Source organism: Pongo pygmaeus, chromosome 3, assembly GCF_028885625.2.
Source record: "Pongo pygmaeus isolate AG05252 chromosome 3, NHGRI_mPonPyg2-v2.0_pri, whole genome shotgun sequence".
Lineage (NCBI taxonomy): Eukaryota > Metazoa > Chordata > Mammalia > Primates > Hominidae > Pongo > Pongo pygmaeus.
The window spans coordinates 55,723,370-55,742,284 of NC_072376.2; the positions used below are offsets into that span (position 1 = coordinate 55,723,370).

Consider the following 18,915-nt stretch of genomic DNA (forward strand, 5'->3'; position numbering starts at 1 on the left):
TAAGGAGAGCAGGAGAGGCAGTCTTGAATCGCCATTGACACCCCTCCCCATTCCCCGGCTGTGGTCATGAGGCACAGAGAGAGTATCTGTGAACTTTAGGGAGGGAGACACAGTGACTGAGAAACTTTACATTGAACTCAGTGCTGCCCTGTCACAGCAGAGAATTAAATCATGCTGGGCTCAACCAGCACCCACACAAGGAGGGAGCATTTGGACCAGTCCTAGACAGAGGGGAATCACTCATCCCATGGGCCGGAACTCGGGTTTCATGGCAAGCCTCACCACTGTGGGCCAAAGTGCTCTGGGGTCCTAGGTAAACTTGAAAGGAAATTTGGGACACGAGGACTGCAATTCCTAGTGCTAGGCTGGGCTTAGAGCCAGTGAACTTGGGTGGCATGTGACTTAGGAAGATACCACCTGGCACAGCTCAAGGAGTGCTTGTGCCATCGCTCCTCTAACCCCAGGCAGTGCAGCTTGTAGCAACAAAAGTGACTCCTTCCTTCTGCTAAAGGAGAGAAGAGTGAAGAAGAAAGAGGACTTTGTCTTGCATCTTGGATACCAGCTCAGCCACAGTAGGATAGGGCACCGGGCAGAATTATGAGGCCCCCATTCCAGGCCATAGCTCCTAGATGACATTTCTCAACACATCCTGGGTCAAAAAGGACCACTGTCTTGAAGTGAAGAGTCCAGTCCTGGAAGGACCTGCTGACTAAAGAAGGCTTGGGCCCTGAAAAACCACCACTGATACCCAGGGGGTGTGCAATGGGCCTTGGGCTCTGAGACGTGCTAGCTTCAGAAAAGACCCATCACATTCCCAGCTGTGGTGGCTATGGTGAAATACTTTCTTCTGTTTAAGAAAAGCAAAGGGAAAAATAAAGGGGATTTTGTCTTGCACCCCAACTATCAGCTCAGCCACAGTGGGGTAGAGCAGTAATCAGGCCCTTGGAGTCCCTGAGTCGAGGCCTAGGCTCTTAGACAGCATTTCTGGACCTGCTCTGGGCCAGAGGGGAATACGCTTCCCTGAAGGGTGAGTTCCAGGCCTGGCAATGTTCACCACAAGCTGAGGAAGACACCTTGGGCTTTAAGTGAACATTGGCTGTGGGCTCGACAAACCCCATGGACTGGTAGTGGTGGGGGCCACAAGAGAGGATCCTCAGCCATAGCAAGAGGAGCGAAGAGTGGGAAGGACTTTGTATTGTGGTTTGAGTTCCAGCTTAGCTGCAGAAGAATAGAACATCAGGCAAATTGGTAAAGTTTTTGACTCCGGTTCTTGGCTCTCAGACAGCATCTCTGGACACTCTCCAGGGCCTGAGGAACTCACTACCCTGAAGGTTAAGGCCTTGAGCAAGTCCCAGTACCATGCTGGCTTCAGGTCTGACCCAGCACAGTCCCAGTGACGGTGGTCACAGGGGTGCTTTCATCATTACACACCCTGTACCAGGTGGCTCAGCACAGACAGAGACACTCCATATGTTTTAGAGTAAGGGAGAAAAACAAGTCTCTGCCTGATAAGTGAGATAATTCTTTCAGGTCTTATCCAAGACCACCAAGGCAGTGCCTCTATGAGTCTGCAAAAACCACAACATTATTGGGCTTGGGGCCCAAGTCCCTTCAAATACCTGGAAGGCCTTCCCAAGAAGGACAGGCACAAACAAGCCCAGACTGTAAAGACTACAATAAATATCTACCTCTTTAATTACCAAACACTGAAGAACACCTATAAGTATCAAGAACATTCAGGAAAACAGGACCTCATCAAATGAACTAAATAAGGCACCAGGGACCAGTCCTGGAGAAACAGAGATATATGACCTTTCAGAAAGAGAATTCAAAATAGCTGTTTTGAGGAAACACAAAGAAATACAAGATAGCAAAGAGAAGGAATTCTGAGTTATATCAGACAAATTTAATAAGCAGATTGAAATACTTAAAAGGAATCAAGCAGAAATGTTAGACTTGAAAATACCATTGATATGCTGAAGGGTGCTTCAAAGTCTCTTAATAGCAGAATTGATCAAACAGAAGAAAGAATTAGTGAAATAGAAGGCAGTCTATTTGAAAATACACAATCAGAGGAGACAAAAGAAAAAAGAATAAAAACCAATAAGCATGCCTAGAAAATAGCCTCAAAAGAACACATCTAAGAGTTATTGTCTTTAAAGAGGAGGGAGGGAAAGAGACAGAGACAAGGGGGATTCATAGGGATAATATCAGAGAACTTTCCAAACCTAGACAAAGACACCAACATTCAAATACAAGAAGGTTATAGAACAGCAGGCAGATATAACTCAAAGAAGACTACTCTGAGGCTTTTAATAATCAAACTTCCAAAGGTCAAGGATAAAGAAGGGATCCTAAAAGCAGCCAGAGGGAAAAAACCAAACCGAAACAAAACAAAAAAACCCAAATGACACAAAGCTCCAATACATCTGACAACAGTTTTCAGTGGGAACCTTACAGGCCAGGAGAGAGTGGCATGACATATTTAAAGTGCTGAAAGAAAAAACTTTTACCCTAGGGTGGTATATCCAGTGAAAATATCCTTTAAGCATGAAGGAGAAATAAAGGCCTTCCCAGACAAACACAAGCTGAGTGATTTCATCAAAACCAGACAGGTAATGCTAAAGGGAGATCTTCAATCAGAAATAAAAAGGATGTTAATGAGCAATAAGAAATCACCTGAAGGAAAAAGCAAAACAAAAAAAGAAGAAACAAACAAACAACAAAAAAACCCCTCCCTGGTAACAGTAGGCCAAAGAAAAACACAGATTAGTATAACACTGTAATTATGATGTATAAGCTTCTTTTGACTTAACTAGAAGGACTAAATGATGAACCAATCAAAAATAATAACTAGAGCAACTTTTCAAGACATAAACAGCACATTAAGACATAAAGAAAAACGACAGAATGTTAAAAAGCGGGAGGATGAAGTTAAAGTGTAGAGTTTTTATTAGTTTCCTTTTTGTGAGTTTGTTTCTTTATGCAATCAGTGTTAAGTTGTCATTGGTTTTAAATAGTGGGTTATAAGACAGTGTTTGTAAGCCTCATGGTAACCTTATGAAAAACATGCAATGGATACACAGAAAAGAAAAAGCAAGAAATTAAAGCATACAACCAGAGAAAAATCTGGGTTTGACCTTGTAGACTCCTTAAAAGGGATTCCAAATTTCCATGACCCATGCTTTGAGTATGGCTGCAATAAAGGGTTAATAGTTCCTGTGGGCAAAGGAGACCTAACACAATTCCCTTTAGCTTTTCCCATAAGCCATAATGAAATATTTGAATCATTTACTAAATTTTTAAATTTTGAACAATGCATATGGTAACACACAATTTCTCTCAAAATTAAATTAATAGCAAGAAATACTTGAAAGTAATTTAGCAGACATTATCAAAATGTACTTTCAGAATTGAAAGAAGCTAAATATTAGAGGAGAAGAAATAAATAAATGCCCTCCATATAGGAAATTTCCCATTTCTCCATATTCTCTACATTTGGGCCCTGGAAAAAGTTATCTTCCTTCTCTCCTTTCTTTTCCTTTATGTTTAAAAAGACATGCACACAGATAGTAATCCTTAAGTAATGTATTATATATTATAGGTTCTATGCCTTTCTTTCTTTTTATTACATAAAATGTGGATTCAATGGAAAAATTCCTAACATGAGGAATTGTTTCTGATCTGTTATAGTTCATAAGAGAAATACGAGACAATATAATGGATCTGTCAAAGAAGCAAAGGAGAATACTTGAACGGAACAACTCATGTATATAAATGCAGTTATTGCAGAACACTTACTAGGCTATGTACACTCCAAAACTGCCACTGGCATTTCACCTCCTCATACTATTGAAAAAATTCTTAGCATCACCCCGAATGACTTCAGCAGAACGCAAGATCTTTCGTAAGCTATAAAATTACCTTCAGTGCTATTGACATAAACTGAAAACTAACTTTTCAGAAAGATGGGAAACAATTCTTTCTCTATTTTTTTTTTGAGGCAGTTTCATTCTGTCACCCAGGCTAAGTGCAGTGCTGCGATCACAGCTCACTGCAGCCTTAACCTGGGCTCAAGGCATCCTCTGACCTCAGCAACCCCGAGCAGCTGGGACCATAGGTGCACCCCACCATGTCCAGCTAACTTTTTATTTTTTGTAGAGATGGGTGTTTCATAAAACATCCAGGCTGGTCTTGAACTCCTGGAATCAAGTAATACTCCTGCCTCGGCCTCCCAAAGGGCTGCGATTACAGGTGTGAGCCACAGCACCCAGCCTTCCCTCTCTCTCTCTTTTCTGCATGTTCCTAATGTGACTATTATATGTGAACACCCTGAGTCTAAAACAAAACTTAGATCACTCCTTTAAATAGAAAAAAAATACTCCTACTTTGTACATTTAACATCTATACTTGATAGAAAACTCAAAAGAAATAATTTTTAAATGTCTAGATTCATGATGTTTGATTCTAAGAGGATTCAAAATACAAGCAACATATTTATTTCCATACCTCCAGAAATAACTACCAATATTTCTTCTATATTGTAACCACTGAAAAGCCCATTAAATTTAACTTGATTTTAAATACTCATTTTTTAGCTTTAAAATAATACATTGAGGATAAACATATAGAGAGAAAGTAGATCGGACATTGCACAGGATGGGGAAGGAGATTGGGATGAACAGTAATTGGCATGCAGAATCTTACTGTGGTGACAACAATATTCTAAAACTGATTTATTGCAACGGTTGCAACACTTGCTAAGTTCACTAAAAACATCATTGTACAATTGAAATGAGTGAATTACATAGTACATACAAATGCTTCAACAAATTTACATTAAAAATAAATCATTACATGAGAGAAGCCAGACAAGAAGTACACAATATATGAAACCTTTTATTAAAATTACAAAGTGGGCAAAACTAACTTAGAGTTTTCGAAATCAGGATAGGGCAGGAAGGAATATGGCTGGTGCAGAGCACAAGGGGGCGCTTTCTGAGGTGACATTAATTTTCTGCCTTATCTGTGATAGTTACATGGATGAGCTTGATTTGTGAAAATTCATTGAGGTGTACATGTATGATATACGGAATTTTCTGTAGGCATATTATACATTAATAAAAAGTCCACAGCAGAACAGCAATAAACTTGTGAACCAAGGATGAGCAAAAGATTACTAGAAAAAAGCTATGCCCTTGTGTTCTTTTCTAGTGTTCTTCCACTTACATAGCTAGTATCACTTAGGTCTCTTCTGGTTCCACTAATGCTGCCATCTTTCAAGAAGCAGCTCTAAGATTGCCTCTCCAGTGAAATGCTCTCTTATGTCATTTAGCTGGAAGAGCCTTCTTCCTTTAATCTCTTCAATACATATAAATGAGATAAAAAGTAAAATGTTGAGCAAATGGTATAGTTGAGTTTTCTCATCTGCCAAAAAATACATAGTTTTATGGGGAGAAAACACGACTAACTTATTTATCCATCAAGCCCAAAAGTAACTGTCATGGTAAACTGCACGTTGTAAACTTTCAAGTGCTGGTTAACAACTGAAATATTTCCATTAATAGTTAAGAATAATATGAAACCTAAGCTGAATGCCAAATATAAAATTTCTAAAGTTATCCAGTTGCTAAACTGTCATTTTCATATTTAGATTTCCAAAGTTATGTGTAATATATTTTTTTAAAAACTCTCTAAAATATATAAAAATAAAAAGAAATAGAAAACATTCAAATAATAGCATTAAGAAAGCTTTTAAGTGGTATAACAAAACTAGAGAGCATATTTATTTATTCATTTATATATCCAAAGTTGGTTTTAGGTAAAATCAACAGGCAGTCTGCCTTCTAGAAGCCTACAATTTGCTTTAGACAAGGCAGCTGTATGATAACATAGGTTTATTAATGTTTAGATGAGATTAAAGAGGGATGTAGATGATAATAATTGAGTAAAAGTATAAGTTCCTGAGAAGGACAAATGAATCTGTTGTGATGTTTTAATAAGTTCTCTGGTAAGATAATGAAACAGAAGTAAAGCATGGACGATTGGTGGGTGGTGGACAGAATGGCATGAGTGCACACGTGATTGAAGAAAATGCAATCTGGAAAGCAATGAAGAAAGTGGCTTCTCTAGACTATATATCAGATTACAAAGCTCTACTGAAGAAAAATATGGAAATCAAGAGTTATAGCCTTTCAATTCAACTTCCAAATTTTTCACACTTAGCTTTAATTTACATGTCAGTATGCAGTTTAATTTATGCCTTTGTTCAACGTGTATTCACATATCTGCCTCAATGACATTTCATGTCTCTCCTTGCCTGGGACATATGTCTACTGCATCACTCTAAAGCAAGTTATGGGCTTTTTTAACAAGGTTATACAAGAATACGGTGATAATAGTGCTGTTTATACTGAGTAATAATCCTTCATAAGACATACTTAGAAATGTTTAGACTCTTATATAGTCTCTTTCTAGAAGTTTAAGCAAAAGAAAAGGATTAAGATACCTTTTAAAAAAACATGTTTTCCATTATGATTTCAGTTTAAATGCTTTAATCTATTTAAACTGTTTGTACTGTTAGTATGATGTCCATATCATAAGTAGTAATTATTAGCACTATTTAACATGCCGTGGTTGGCATAATAGTGTAACTAAGTTCGTTATAAAGCAGCTTAAATGGCCATGACCATCGCGTCTCTTGGGGAGCTTACAAAATAAAACCTGATTTCTTTTCTCAGATAGTCAAAAACATTTACTTTGGACAAGTCTAAATCTAGTACATTTAACAGTTAAAAGGCAAGTGAAGAACTTGCTTCCATGGAGAATTAACCACAGTTATTTCAGCTAACTGACAACTCATATTTGTGAAACCACCAGGAGGGCTTACACAAATGATTTACTAATGGTGCTTAAAGTATTTTTACTCTACACATTTGTCACTTAGTGTACGCATCCCATATAGTTCAGTGGCTCCAAAGGATCCATTATAACTACTTTTTTGAAATAATTATAAGATTAAAGGCTTATTTTTGGAGCCGTTAATAATATCAATGAAAGGATTAAAACAATTTCAGTGAAAATCATATAGAGATGAAAGAGCTAATGCTTCTATTACATTTTAAGTGAAAAATGAATCAGAGAAAGGCAGAATTTCCTTCTCAACTCACATTCCAAATGGATTCTACAGAATCTTATGTTTGGTTAACTAAAACAAATAAAAATATCAGTTTAGTCATAGTGCCCATTGCATACTACTCATAGAAAACCACTCCTGAAACACCATTACAATACCTACACACAATGAAATAATCAGAACTCTTTCAGGCATAGCATTTAGTATAGTTGGAGGTATGTCAACTATGTAACGATGATAGAGACACACGAGAGCAACAAGATGCAACCAGACTTTTATCAAACGAAATCCTTAATTTTAATATCTTATTTCTTATTAATGCTCACCTTAGCATGAGCCATCATTTTAGTAATAGACAAAAGCCCTCAGATTTGCCTATATTTCATTATCCTTCAAGTACACATCAGTGTTTTAATCATCAAAAGCCTGACATATTATAATTTGTATTAATAATTTATATAACATTAATTTATACAAATAACATATTGACTATGAATGTATTAATTACACACAAAAACACTTATCAAAATTTTGAATATGAAGAAGACAAAAGGTGAAAAATAAGGAAGGCTTTCTTAAGTACAAAAGAGAGAATCCTTGATATCTACTGTTTTTGTCTTTAGACTTCAATTTGTTTAGTTGTATCTAAAATATAGTTTTCCCTATATTTAAAAAAGTCCTTAAATAATAGAAGGAAAAGAAATAACTGAATAGCTGTAGGCTTATAATAAAGGAATGACTTTATCTCTGATTTCTGAGAAAGCATAGCAATAGTGAACAAATATCTAAGAGATGTGTAATATTTAGCTAACTTATCAAGACATTTTAACATAATTTAAACCTTATATAATATGCATTCCTACTGACCAGTCTCTTTAGAATAAAAAATATTTTTCTTACCCACTGATATTATATGATACATTAATTTATATGATGTTAATATGGCCATATTTAGATTGCTCAAATATTTACATTAATTTCATATGCTGAATAGCAAAAGAATACTTTAAAAATTATTTTCCAAGGCCAACTAATCCTTAATCAATACTCTTACTACATTTTGATTAATGATTATAAAATTACCTATTAATTTTTACTTCTTTTTTTCCCTACATTGTTAGAAAGTTATTGTTAGCAGTAAAATAATTTTTCTGCCATATTTGGAGAAAATCCTATTTTTGCAAATTGTGAAAAATACATTTATTCTCTCATGTAATGAACTCAGTTCTAAAGAACACTATCAAAATAACAGCATGCAATGTCATGCAGACCCTGAAATGTAATAGATAATCCAATAAATTGTAATACTTTCCAAATGCTATTTGCAATTAGCATTTTGGTGATATAGGGAATAGTCAGATATGGAAAAACTATTTCGAAGTATCCTAAAATACATAACACTGTTTATGTTCTTATGTTTAACATGTAACACAGATGGATGTTGAAGGTTTATATTGTGCACAAAGAAAGGAATATTAGAAGTATCATACCTTTGAGACATAATCTTATAGGCATCTGGCAGATAACATCGGATATTCTCCATCTGAGCAGGGTCAGAGTCACAAATTTTGTCATCAGTCCTGCCATAGTTGGCACTTTCTATCATGATGACGTCTGTTCCTGGACAGCGAAGCTCTATAGGATAGCTCTCACAGGATAGCTCTCTGCGGACCACAGCCATTGGAATTGGGGCACGGCTGAAAGCTGCCAAAAGGAAGAGGAAGAAAAGAAATGCCATCATTACTACATACAACGGAAAATTACATGTGTTTGCTTTTCCAATGTTTGGGGTAAATCAATACGAAGATATAAAGCAGTTAAGATTTGTAATTTTAATTAAACTATAACATTTTTCTCTTCAGTAACTTTATAAATATTTTTCTTCTAATCTAACAAAAACAGTTATTTCTTAAAATCTTTATCACACTTTTTTTTTTATAAATGGAAAAAAGCACTGTCAATTTTCTATTAAACTCTTGGCCTGGTGTGTCAGATTAAAACTAGATAGAAATATCATCCAGTTTATACAGTCAGATATTCAAATAAACCTTGCAAGTGTTCCTTTCTTCTCTCTTTTTAATGACGAAATCATCATTGAAAAATTGCACTACTGTTGACTTTAAATATACTTATTTAAGTAACCTATTTCAATTTTACAACATACGTCCATTGTTTTAGGCAATACTTTATGAGCTCACTGTAGAACTAATGCTTGCTATTTATTTAAGAAAATAGAGATTCGTTTGGAGGAAAAGTTATATTTTCCTTTAGCTCCTCCCCATACTCTTCCCCAATGTCAACAGGTAATTAGTTACCCATGTGGAGACCTCCCAATTAGAATTTTCTCCACAGAAACAGACATGTGTGTGTTCTCCCGATCCTCTTTTCATTTTACTCTGAAAATTTTACTCAGGTAGTATCACACTATACATATTGTGTGATATTTTGTATTATTTTATTTATAAATGTAATGATATATGATGGAAATCTTTCCATATCTGGATATTGTTTCCTTCATTTTTAATGGCTATATCTCATAAATATATAAATTATTTAACTGGGCCTATGTTCATGGACATTTTGAAAGGTCTTGGTGTTTTTCTGTCATAATACTGCAAGGAAGCCTAAACCTATCTGCACACCTTGGCTGTAATATATTTGAGAAAACCTAATTATACAAATACATTTTAAGGTACATTTCTAAAAAATGAAATTGATGAATCAAGAGGACAATACATTTCAAATTTGGCAAATATCAATAGATTTCAAATAAACTTGAAAATGTATACTTTCTACCAACAATACTTGCTTTTTCAAAACTAAATATTATCAATACCTTTAAGCTTTGTCAATTTGATAAAGAATGGTATAATATCTTTAACTTGTACTACTTTACTTGTACTGTGGAATATATTTTCATATGTTTATTGACCTTTTTTATTGTTTTTGTGAATGGCTTGCTTACATTTGCTGTTATAAAAGTTTTTTGTGTAAGAAAAATAAACATTTGTCCTTTATGAGAAATACACTTTTTCTAGCTTGATGTTTAATTTTAGATGTTTGCTGGACATATATATTTAATTTTTATACAGAAAAAGGTCTGCCTTTTCCTGTCAAGTTTAACAGTTTCCCTCTCCAAGATTGTGAACATAATCACTACATTATTGGAAGAGTCAAATGTTAAGTTATGATAACTCAACAAATCTTCTTTTATAAGCATGTAATGTAAATTTTAAATGAAGTGTTTACTAACTGTCAAATAAGTTGATTTCCACATTAAGAGAATCAGTTATAGAGAAACATACATGATAGCTTAAATTTGCATTTATAGTTGATTAACTCACTAATGTGCACATGCACAAAAGACATGTATTTAAATAAATATGTGCTTCTCTTCTTGTGGTTTTTTTACGAAGCATGAAATGTGAAAAGAAGGGAGGAGAGAGGCAGGGAGGTGAAAAATGGAGGGGCAAAGAAAGAGAAAACATATAACTATAAATATTTTCACTTGAAATATTGATTTGGTTTATGAAACATACCTATAATTTAAAAGTTGAGATTGATGTGGGTTTTTACCTCATTTGTATGATATTTTTGAAAAAGTAGGACTGTACCATAGACCCTAGGCAAAACTTCTTAACAGGTTAACAGGTCACTTGAAGTTACTCACGCTGCACTGCACAGTTAATTCCATTCTGGTTGGTGTTCAACATTTTATTTCCCTCTCTCTCTCTCTCTTTCTTTTTTGTGCTCACACACACATACACACACACCCTTAGAAGAATCTAGCACATCCACAGCATTGATTGAAGAGAGTTAGCCCAATTAAAGGTTGGTTATAATGTTACTTTTAAAGTTTGTTCTTGTGTCAACACTTAGCAAGGTACTCTCACAACAGACACTGAATTTGTGATATGTGCATTTCTATTGTCCCTAAAATAAAATTCTTTGTTTATCACTCAGAAATTGGATGCTTATTTAAATCTGAAGTCCTTTTCAATACTGAGATGCTATTTTCATGGATATAGACATTTTCATTAGTGTATTTAAAGTCTTATATAATAGAATCATTGAATTAAAAAAAGGACTTTGGTCAGTTTAAATAGAATCATAGAAGTGTTTTTGTTTTCACAAAAGGTACTTAATATCAGAATTCCCAGAATGTTTTAGAGTAAACTTTTATACATTTATTAAGAGACAAATTGTTTCTTAACTTTTATAACCATTTTATAAAAAATCACATTGAAACTGCTTCCAAACATTGAATTCATCTAGCTATACTATGTTGACTAAACCAGTCAGCTAAGTTTTTTAAAAAAAGGTTAATGTAACAAAAAAACAACAAATAAGCAAAAAGCATTGTTTCACTAAGTGGGGAATTTGGTTTATTAAACTCATGGGTCAGTTTTGTCAAAACGTTGACATAGCTTTAATCTGGGTCTTCACTGTTAAAAATATGATTTAGTACCAGACACCAGACAGTTGCAAAGTCAGTTAAAATGTCGAGGTCCAAATTTTCCATGTATCTTTTGGACTTGTAAGAATGATTCAAGAGTTATGGATATGGCAATTTTTATGGAGTACCAGAGTTTGTGTATGCTTTCTTCCATTGAATGTATAATTGCATTTATATCATCAGTAACCCAGTGACAAATTGCACTCCATAAACAATGGATGCTTTGTTTAAGGGAATTTGCTAATGGGAATGTATGGCTGGAAATTACTCTATAACATTATCTAATTAGCTATTTAAATTACTTTTAATTATGTTACTAACTGTTTCAATAGCAACCAAACTCCAAAGGAAAAAAAAATAATTTTTGTTAAGAAAAGTTTTTTGCCATTCAGTTATCACGCTACTAATGGAAAGACTTGGTTAGAAGAGGAAAACACTAAAACATGGAAAATGCCAACAATTCAAATGCAGAGTAATGAGTCAAATAGTCTACTGCATGTTGTGCCAGGTTAACACTGCACTGGGCCTTGTGGAGTGACTGATAACGTAATAATTTGGAGCAAAGAAGGCATATACATACCTTCTCATGCTCCTTCCCACTTTTATTCCATGAGGTAATCTGTTATATCAAAGAATACAGTGTCATCTGTTAGGTGTGTAATAGATATCTGCTGAATAAATTGGAAAAGTTTTAGATGTGAAATCTGGAAACCTTCTGCTAGGATGCCACACCTTGGAACTACTCACTGACCATAGGACTGACTAAAGGGACATGAACTAATTAAACTTCTCTGATAAAGATGCCAGAACCTCAGAAAGTTTCCAAAATTCATATCAGACATACAGCTAGTGAAAAGTGCTTTTGATCACGTATTAACTGTTGAGGAAAGCACCTAAAAAATAAATATCAAATAATAAAAGAAATAGCTCCCTATTCTTGCTCACTTGTTTTCCGCAGAAATTAATCCTATTTTTTACTTCTTTTCTGAAATTTTGGCCACTTCATTATTGAAACCTCTTGTTTTTCTGTTTCCTTCTCCTTGGGCTCTTTCCCCTACTGATAAGCCTATTTGGTGCTTTTTGACTCGATATGCTATAAGGGCTTGATGAACTTGTGTGTGATGGTAACTAAAGATACCAGACTAGGGATGGGAAGTCAGGAGGCTAGAAGTAGGTGACCAATCAAGAGTCAGGTGATTCCTCTTGGTCTCCAAGGACTGGGGTCAGAGACTTGCCAAGGTAACCCTAGGCTATTAACAAGGGGCTTTCATAGAAGGGAATATTACTTCAGACACGCAATTATGGGACAAAACATATCAATAAGTAAAAGACTAAACATAGTCTAAGAGGCAAGTAGCCAATTAATTGGTTGAGGTTACAACAATACAATTAATTCAGTTGAAATATGTTAAAATTAAGGTGTCAGGATACCTGCAAATGGTTAATAATCAGTTGGATTCATGAGTCTAGAATTCAGGAGTAGAATATAGGCTAAAACCATGTTAATATATAAAGCAGCTAAATGAGTGTCTATAGAGTAAGAGAAGAGGGATGAACAAAGAAGTTGGAATATCAGTGGTCACTGACGACTTGAAGAAGTTGCTCCTTAGTCATGCCAGAGATACAGAGAAGGGCATTCCATATCTATTCAAGGAAGATTTTGACTGTATGGACTAAATCACCTGCCACTGCACTTGGGGAAGGGAACGTAAATAATTACATGATAGATGAATCAAGCATTTCTCTGTCTCTCCCTGGGCCAAGTCTTCAATGTCCTAGTCAAATCTGTTTTTGTTTTTCATGCATTGCTCTATATATTTAGTGATCCAGTCAAAAATGAGGGCTACACATTAATGGTAGACTGGTTAAAGAAAATATGGTACATATACACCACGGAATACTATGCAATCATAAAAAGGAATGAGATCATGTCCTTTGCAAGTACATGAATGGAGCTCGAAAGCATTATCCTCAGCAAACTAACGCAGGAACAGAAAACCAAACACTGCATGTTTTCACTTATAAGTGGGAGCTGAACAATGAGAACACATGGAGACAGGGAGGGGAACAACACATACTGGGGCCTGGGGGCAGGGGCGGGGGGAGGGAGAGCACCAGGATAAATAGCTAAAGCATTCACGGCTTAATACCTAGGTGATGGGTTGATAGGTGCAGCAAACCACTATGGCACCATTTACCTATGTAATAAACTTGCATGTCCTGCACATGTATCCCAGAACTTAAAATAAAATTAAATTAAATTAAAAGAAAAAAAGAATAAGAGCTACAGCCTAATCTCCATATAGCAGAGATGAAAATCTTCAGACTGCCCTATTTGTCTGTTTTCTACAATTATAAAAGCATCAGCAAAATGGCTTATATTTATATTTATATTTATTTTCTATTTCCTTCCCTTCATATTTCATTTACTCCAAATCCTGTGTATTAAAAATAAAACAACAGGAAATCTATCAAAGAATTTTTACAAAAGAATCAATAAGAAATGCAAATTAGAAGGCTATTTTGTAGTAATAAAGATAAGAAAAGATGGTTGTTTTAAATGGGTAATGACAAAGAATGTATTTGATCAACGTTTAGGAACAAAAAGTTATATGATTTGATGACTGACTGAACATGGAAGGTAAGGGAGAGAGTGACAAGAATTGCTACCAGGTTTCTGACATAAGCAAATGGTTAGATTTTTGTGTCATGAGCAAAATTTGGTAGGAAGTTAAATATACAAGTCTATGAATCAGAAGAGTGATCTTCATCAATTTGAGAGTGAAAAGGTAGTGCTTAAAAATCACAGAAGTAGACAAGATAACCTAGGGAGGGAGATATTTAAAGAGGTCCATTTGAGTCAGGATAGGTAATCAAGGAAGCGACCATGTCCTGGAGACACAGCAACTATGGCCCTTTAGGAGCAATTCTTTCAGCATTGACATTGTAGTCAAGTTCATTCAAAAAGAGCTATCTCTAGGAGGGAATTGTCCCATGGAGGGCATGTGCATTTTGATTTTACCTGTTCTCAAAATTACTCTTTGCTGATTATAATAGTGAAAAACACACCCCTAGATGGAGATTTAAGATGCTAATGTGACATGTAATATATGAACAAGCATGTACAGCTACCGTGCATGTGCACCCAGAGGACCACCCAGAACATGCTTACTAGTAACAGCTCTTCCCACCCTCTCATGAATAATCATGTAAGATGAATCCCATAAAGGGAGTTTTCCCAGTAATAGTGGCTGTCTCATCCTTATGAGCAGCCCTCTCTGAATCATCTCTCAGTGTGTACTGTCTATTCTGCACCTAACTTTCAAAATATTCTTTCTTCTTTGCTATAAATTGCTCCATGCTGCATCTCCATTGCTGTGTGTCTCTTGTTTAAATTCTTTAAACTAAGAAGACAAGAACAGAACTTTCACAACAGCCATCAACACATGTGGCAGTTTTAAAATGTGTTCACAGTTCTTTGATACCCTTCCAGTATTCTTCCCTTTCCTCTTGAATGTGGATGTACTGAGTGACTCGCTTCTAAAGGACTTAGTGTGGTATAAATGAGTATGTGATTTCAGAGAGTAGTTCATTAAAAACACACTGCCACTTCAGCCTCCCTTCAGTCCCTCGTTTTGTGCAAAGCCAACTATCATATCTTGAGAGCACTCAAGCAGTCCCATGGAGAGCTCCAGGGAGCAAAGAACTGAGGCACCCAGGATGAACTCCGGACACACATGAGAGAGGCACCTTGGAGGCTGATCTTCCATCCACCAGAAAGCCTTCCTTCAGGCAACTGCAACCCTATGAGAAACCCGGGGGATATACCCAACTAATTAAACTACTCCTGGACTCCTAACCTACAGAAACTGTGTAAGATAATAAATGTTTATTGTTTTAAGCCACCGAGTTTTTGGCTATACAATACAGCCCAGAACCAAGCCTGAAAGAATGTTTAAAGAATTGACACTGAAACTGTTAGACAGATATTGAAAAATTACCAAATAAATGAAAGAAAAATATTAGGAATGATCATACAAATAGTCTAGTATTACCATCCGTTTGCTTAAACAGCATTTAGGCTATTAGTTTTTTATAGAAACAGTGCTGAATTACTAATAGGTGCTAAAAACGATTTTTTCCCCCTGCATCTCACTGATCATACGAAAAAAAGCGCTCTTTTGAAAATTAAAAAATAAAAATGAAACAGATTTGATTCCTCTGAGGAAGAAGTTAATTAAACTATTTGCACGTCAAGGCTAATGATTCTAAAAGAGTTTCTTAATTATAGATATGAACACTTACATATCTGAAAGTGGACATGATTCTACTTATTGGCAATGCCTTTGAAAAACATTTCATTACTTAAATGCTGCCAAAAAGTAAATATTATCAATTTTAAGTTTCAGCAGAGCTTTTGACATAATTTTCTTAAATACATGTATTTTCTCTGTGTCATTTTACATGCCAACACATTTATCTAAGTTTTAAGAAATGTGCTCTGAAAATCTAATCCAAAACACTTGGCAGCAAAAACAACACTGGTAACCAAAAGAAATAACCCATCATCTACTTTCTTTAAAAGAACATATGCTATCAGTAAGCTTCTAATACACTAAATTCTAACAATTCTATTTCAAAAAAGAATACATATAATTGAAATGGCATTTTAACATTTAACTAAGTGTAACAAAGTGATAATTAAAACTGACACCCTGAAAGAATAACCAAAGACAACTATGTTCTGAGGTCAAAAGAAAAGCATGAAATTCAGACGTTTTAATATACAATTTCTGAACTTACAGAAAAAAAGTTCTAATGAGTGGTACCTCATCAAACAATTAAGCAGCTATTCTTTTGACTTATGGAGCTTCATCATGAACCTCATCCTTTTTGAGGACACATACACAAAGCTGTGACTTTCAAATGAAATCGTCTACCTGAGGATTGCCTAAAAAAGCAGTAAGTGTTTGAATAAATGCATTTCATATCTACTTACTATAGCATTTCAACATTTAATAAAAATCACTTTCCACATTGTCTTCCAGTTCACGAGGAATAACATTTCTAAAACTTTGTCAAATTTCACATATCACAATTTTCCCAATCTTCTAAATGTCAAAAATTCCAAACTGGCTGTTTAACATGTTCTTAAGAGTAAGAACTGTAATTTCAAGATAAACAGGAACCCACTAAAAATAATTATTTAGTTCAAAAGAAATTTTTTAAAATATGCCAATTTAATTCTAAATGCATATCGATCCCTTACAACGTGGATGCTGGGAGTTATTACACATAAGACATGGGTGTCATCTAAAGTCTCCCTTCACATTAGGTATTATCTCAGGCCTGGGAGTGGTCCTATATGGGATGGAGTTCCAAGAGTCTAGCAGAAGCTTCAGAGTTAACACATGAAATCAAGGAAATGATAAAACTTCATGTATGTGAACAAGCTCCCAAAGGCAAGGGATGTTACTCATGATTAACAAGACCAGAAGGGGGAAAGTTCAGAGCAGGAGAGAAGAGATAGGCTGATGACCCAGAAGATGGATACTAAGAATCTTTCTGTCTCCATGGGACTCTAGAAGCTTGTAGTTGGAGAAAGATTGAATACATGCCTATGCAAAGCTTAAAACGTTATAAAGCAGAATGATGTGGAACAGATAAAAAGTAAGAATTTCACAGAAATCAAATAAACATGTGCTAGTGTGCTTAAAAAAGATTTCTTGAGTGAAGAAGATTTGAGTTGGTCTTTAAAGATGAAACAATATGTACGGATATTGGAGAGGGGATAGTAAAATACTTCAGGCAAAAAATCTGAGCAATGAAAGGTGTATTTACAAGGGGGGTAGGAACAGAAGTGAACAGTAGTAAAATCAGAGAAAGCCTTAAAATTAGACACAGAATATAGTTCAAACTAGTTAAAGCAATAGAAGATTATGATATAATACAATGACATAATAAAGAGATTTATCAAATTAATCTTAAAAATTATTAGCCAATAGATTATTTAAACAGATTAGGGTTAAAGGAAAGAGAGTGTGGTTATTAATGAGGAAGATGCTGGAATGAGCTACTTAGGGCAATATGACAATGGTAATCGCTAAAATTTATCAAATGTTTTTCCTGTACTCGTGCTTTAAAAGTATCACTTTATTTCAAATTCCCAATGATAACAGTTTAGAAAAATTATCATCCCCATTTACCAAACCGTGGCTTAGACAAAGATAGGAAGAATAGAAGGCATGAACTAGAAAGTCACAGAGATAAGATGCAATAACTCTCCTTGGGTGTCACACACAGAGAAAACAGGAAAGGGAACTTCTTTTAGGAAATGTGTAAGGCAATACAAGAATGTCACACCAATAATCAGTTGTATAATCTTTATGGTTTCCCATTTCATTAGTGAAGTGAAATCTAATTCCTGAATATGAAATGTAAGTTAAACATTCTATTCAATTTATTGTGCTTGGCAGGAACTTTTTTTCTTAACAGCACAAAACATAATATAATTTTAAGAATTCTTTACTAACTCTAATATTATACTATAAAAGTTAATATGAACCTTTGTATAAAAATGTACTGTAGTAAAACAGAAAATCATTACTTCCATTTTAAAATGTGACATTCATTGTCAAATTTGGTCATTACATTTTTTTTTCTTTTTTTTTTAAGAGACAAGCTGCCACTCTGTCACCCAGGCTGAAGGGCAGTGGCATGATCATATTTCACTACAACCTCGAACTCCTGGTCTCAAGTGATCCTCCCACCCCAGCCTCCTTAGTACCTGGAACTACAGGCATGCGCCACCATGCCTGGCTAATTTTTTTAAATTTTTTGTAGAGACAGTATCTCACTATGTTGCCCAGCTGGTCTCGAACTCCTGGCCTGAAGCAATTTTCCCACCTCTGCCTCCCAAAGTGCTAAGATAACAGGGGCAAGCCACCTCATCTGGCCTCAGTATACTTTCATAGCAGCATATAAACATCAATCTTCTTTATTGCAAATCAACAATTACAAATTTTATGTTATTCTTATGGTGGAGCCAAGAAAATTTGTAATCATGCAGATTTTAACTGAAGAAACTTAGTGAAGAATAAAAAAAGTTTTGAATAAACAGAGGTCACAGTTAACACGATACAAAATTTTAATTTTGAAGGAAAGGAGTTATTAAGCAACAAACAAATGCCTCACTGCACTATACAAGCTTTTGAGAAATGCACAATCTATTCACATTCTTCCCTTCCCTCCCTCATCCCCCCCCAATTTCCCTAACACACACATGCACACACACACACACACTCTCTCTCTCTCTCACACACAC

At 35.1% G+C, this 18,915-nt stretch overlaps 1 protein-coding gene across 24 annotated transcripts in view; it reads right to left on the bottom strand.

Moving 5' to 3' along the window:
* Positions 1-18,915, bottom strand: part of ADGRL3 (adhesion G protein-coupled receptor L3) — an 849,533-nt gene that overhangs the window by 455,434 nt on the left and 375,184 nt on the right. For all 24 annotated transcript variants that reach the window (XM_063663661.1, XM_063663660.1, XM_054484631.2 and 21 more), the window contains one exon: positions 8,626-8,839. In XM_063663661.1, coding sequence (XP_063519731.1) covers positions 8,626-8,839 — 214 coding nt within the window. The remainder of the gene's footprint in view (positions 1-8,625; positions 8,840-18,915) is intronic.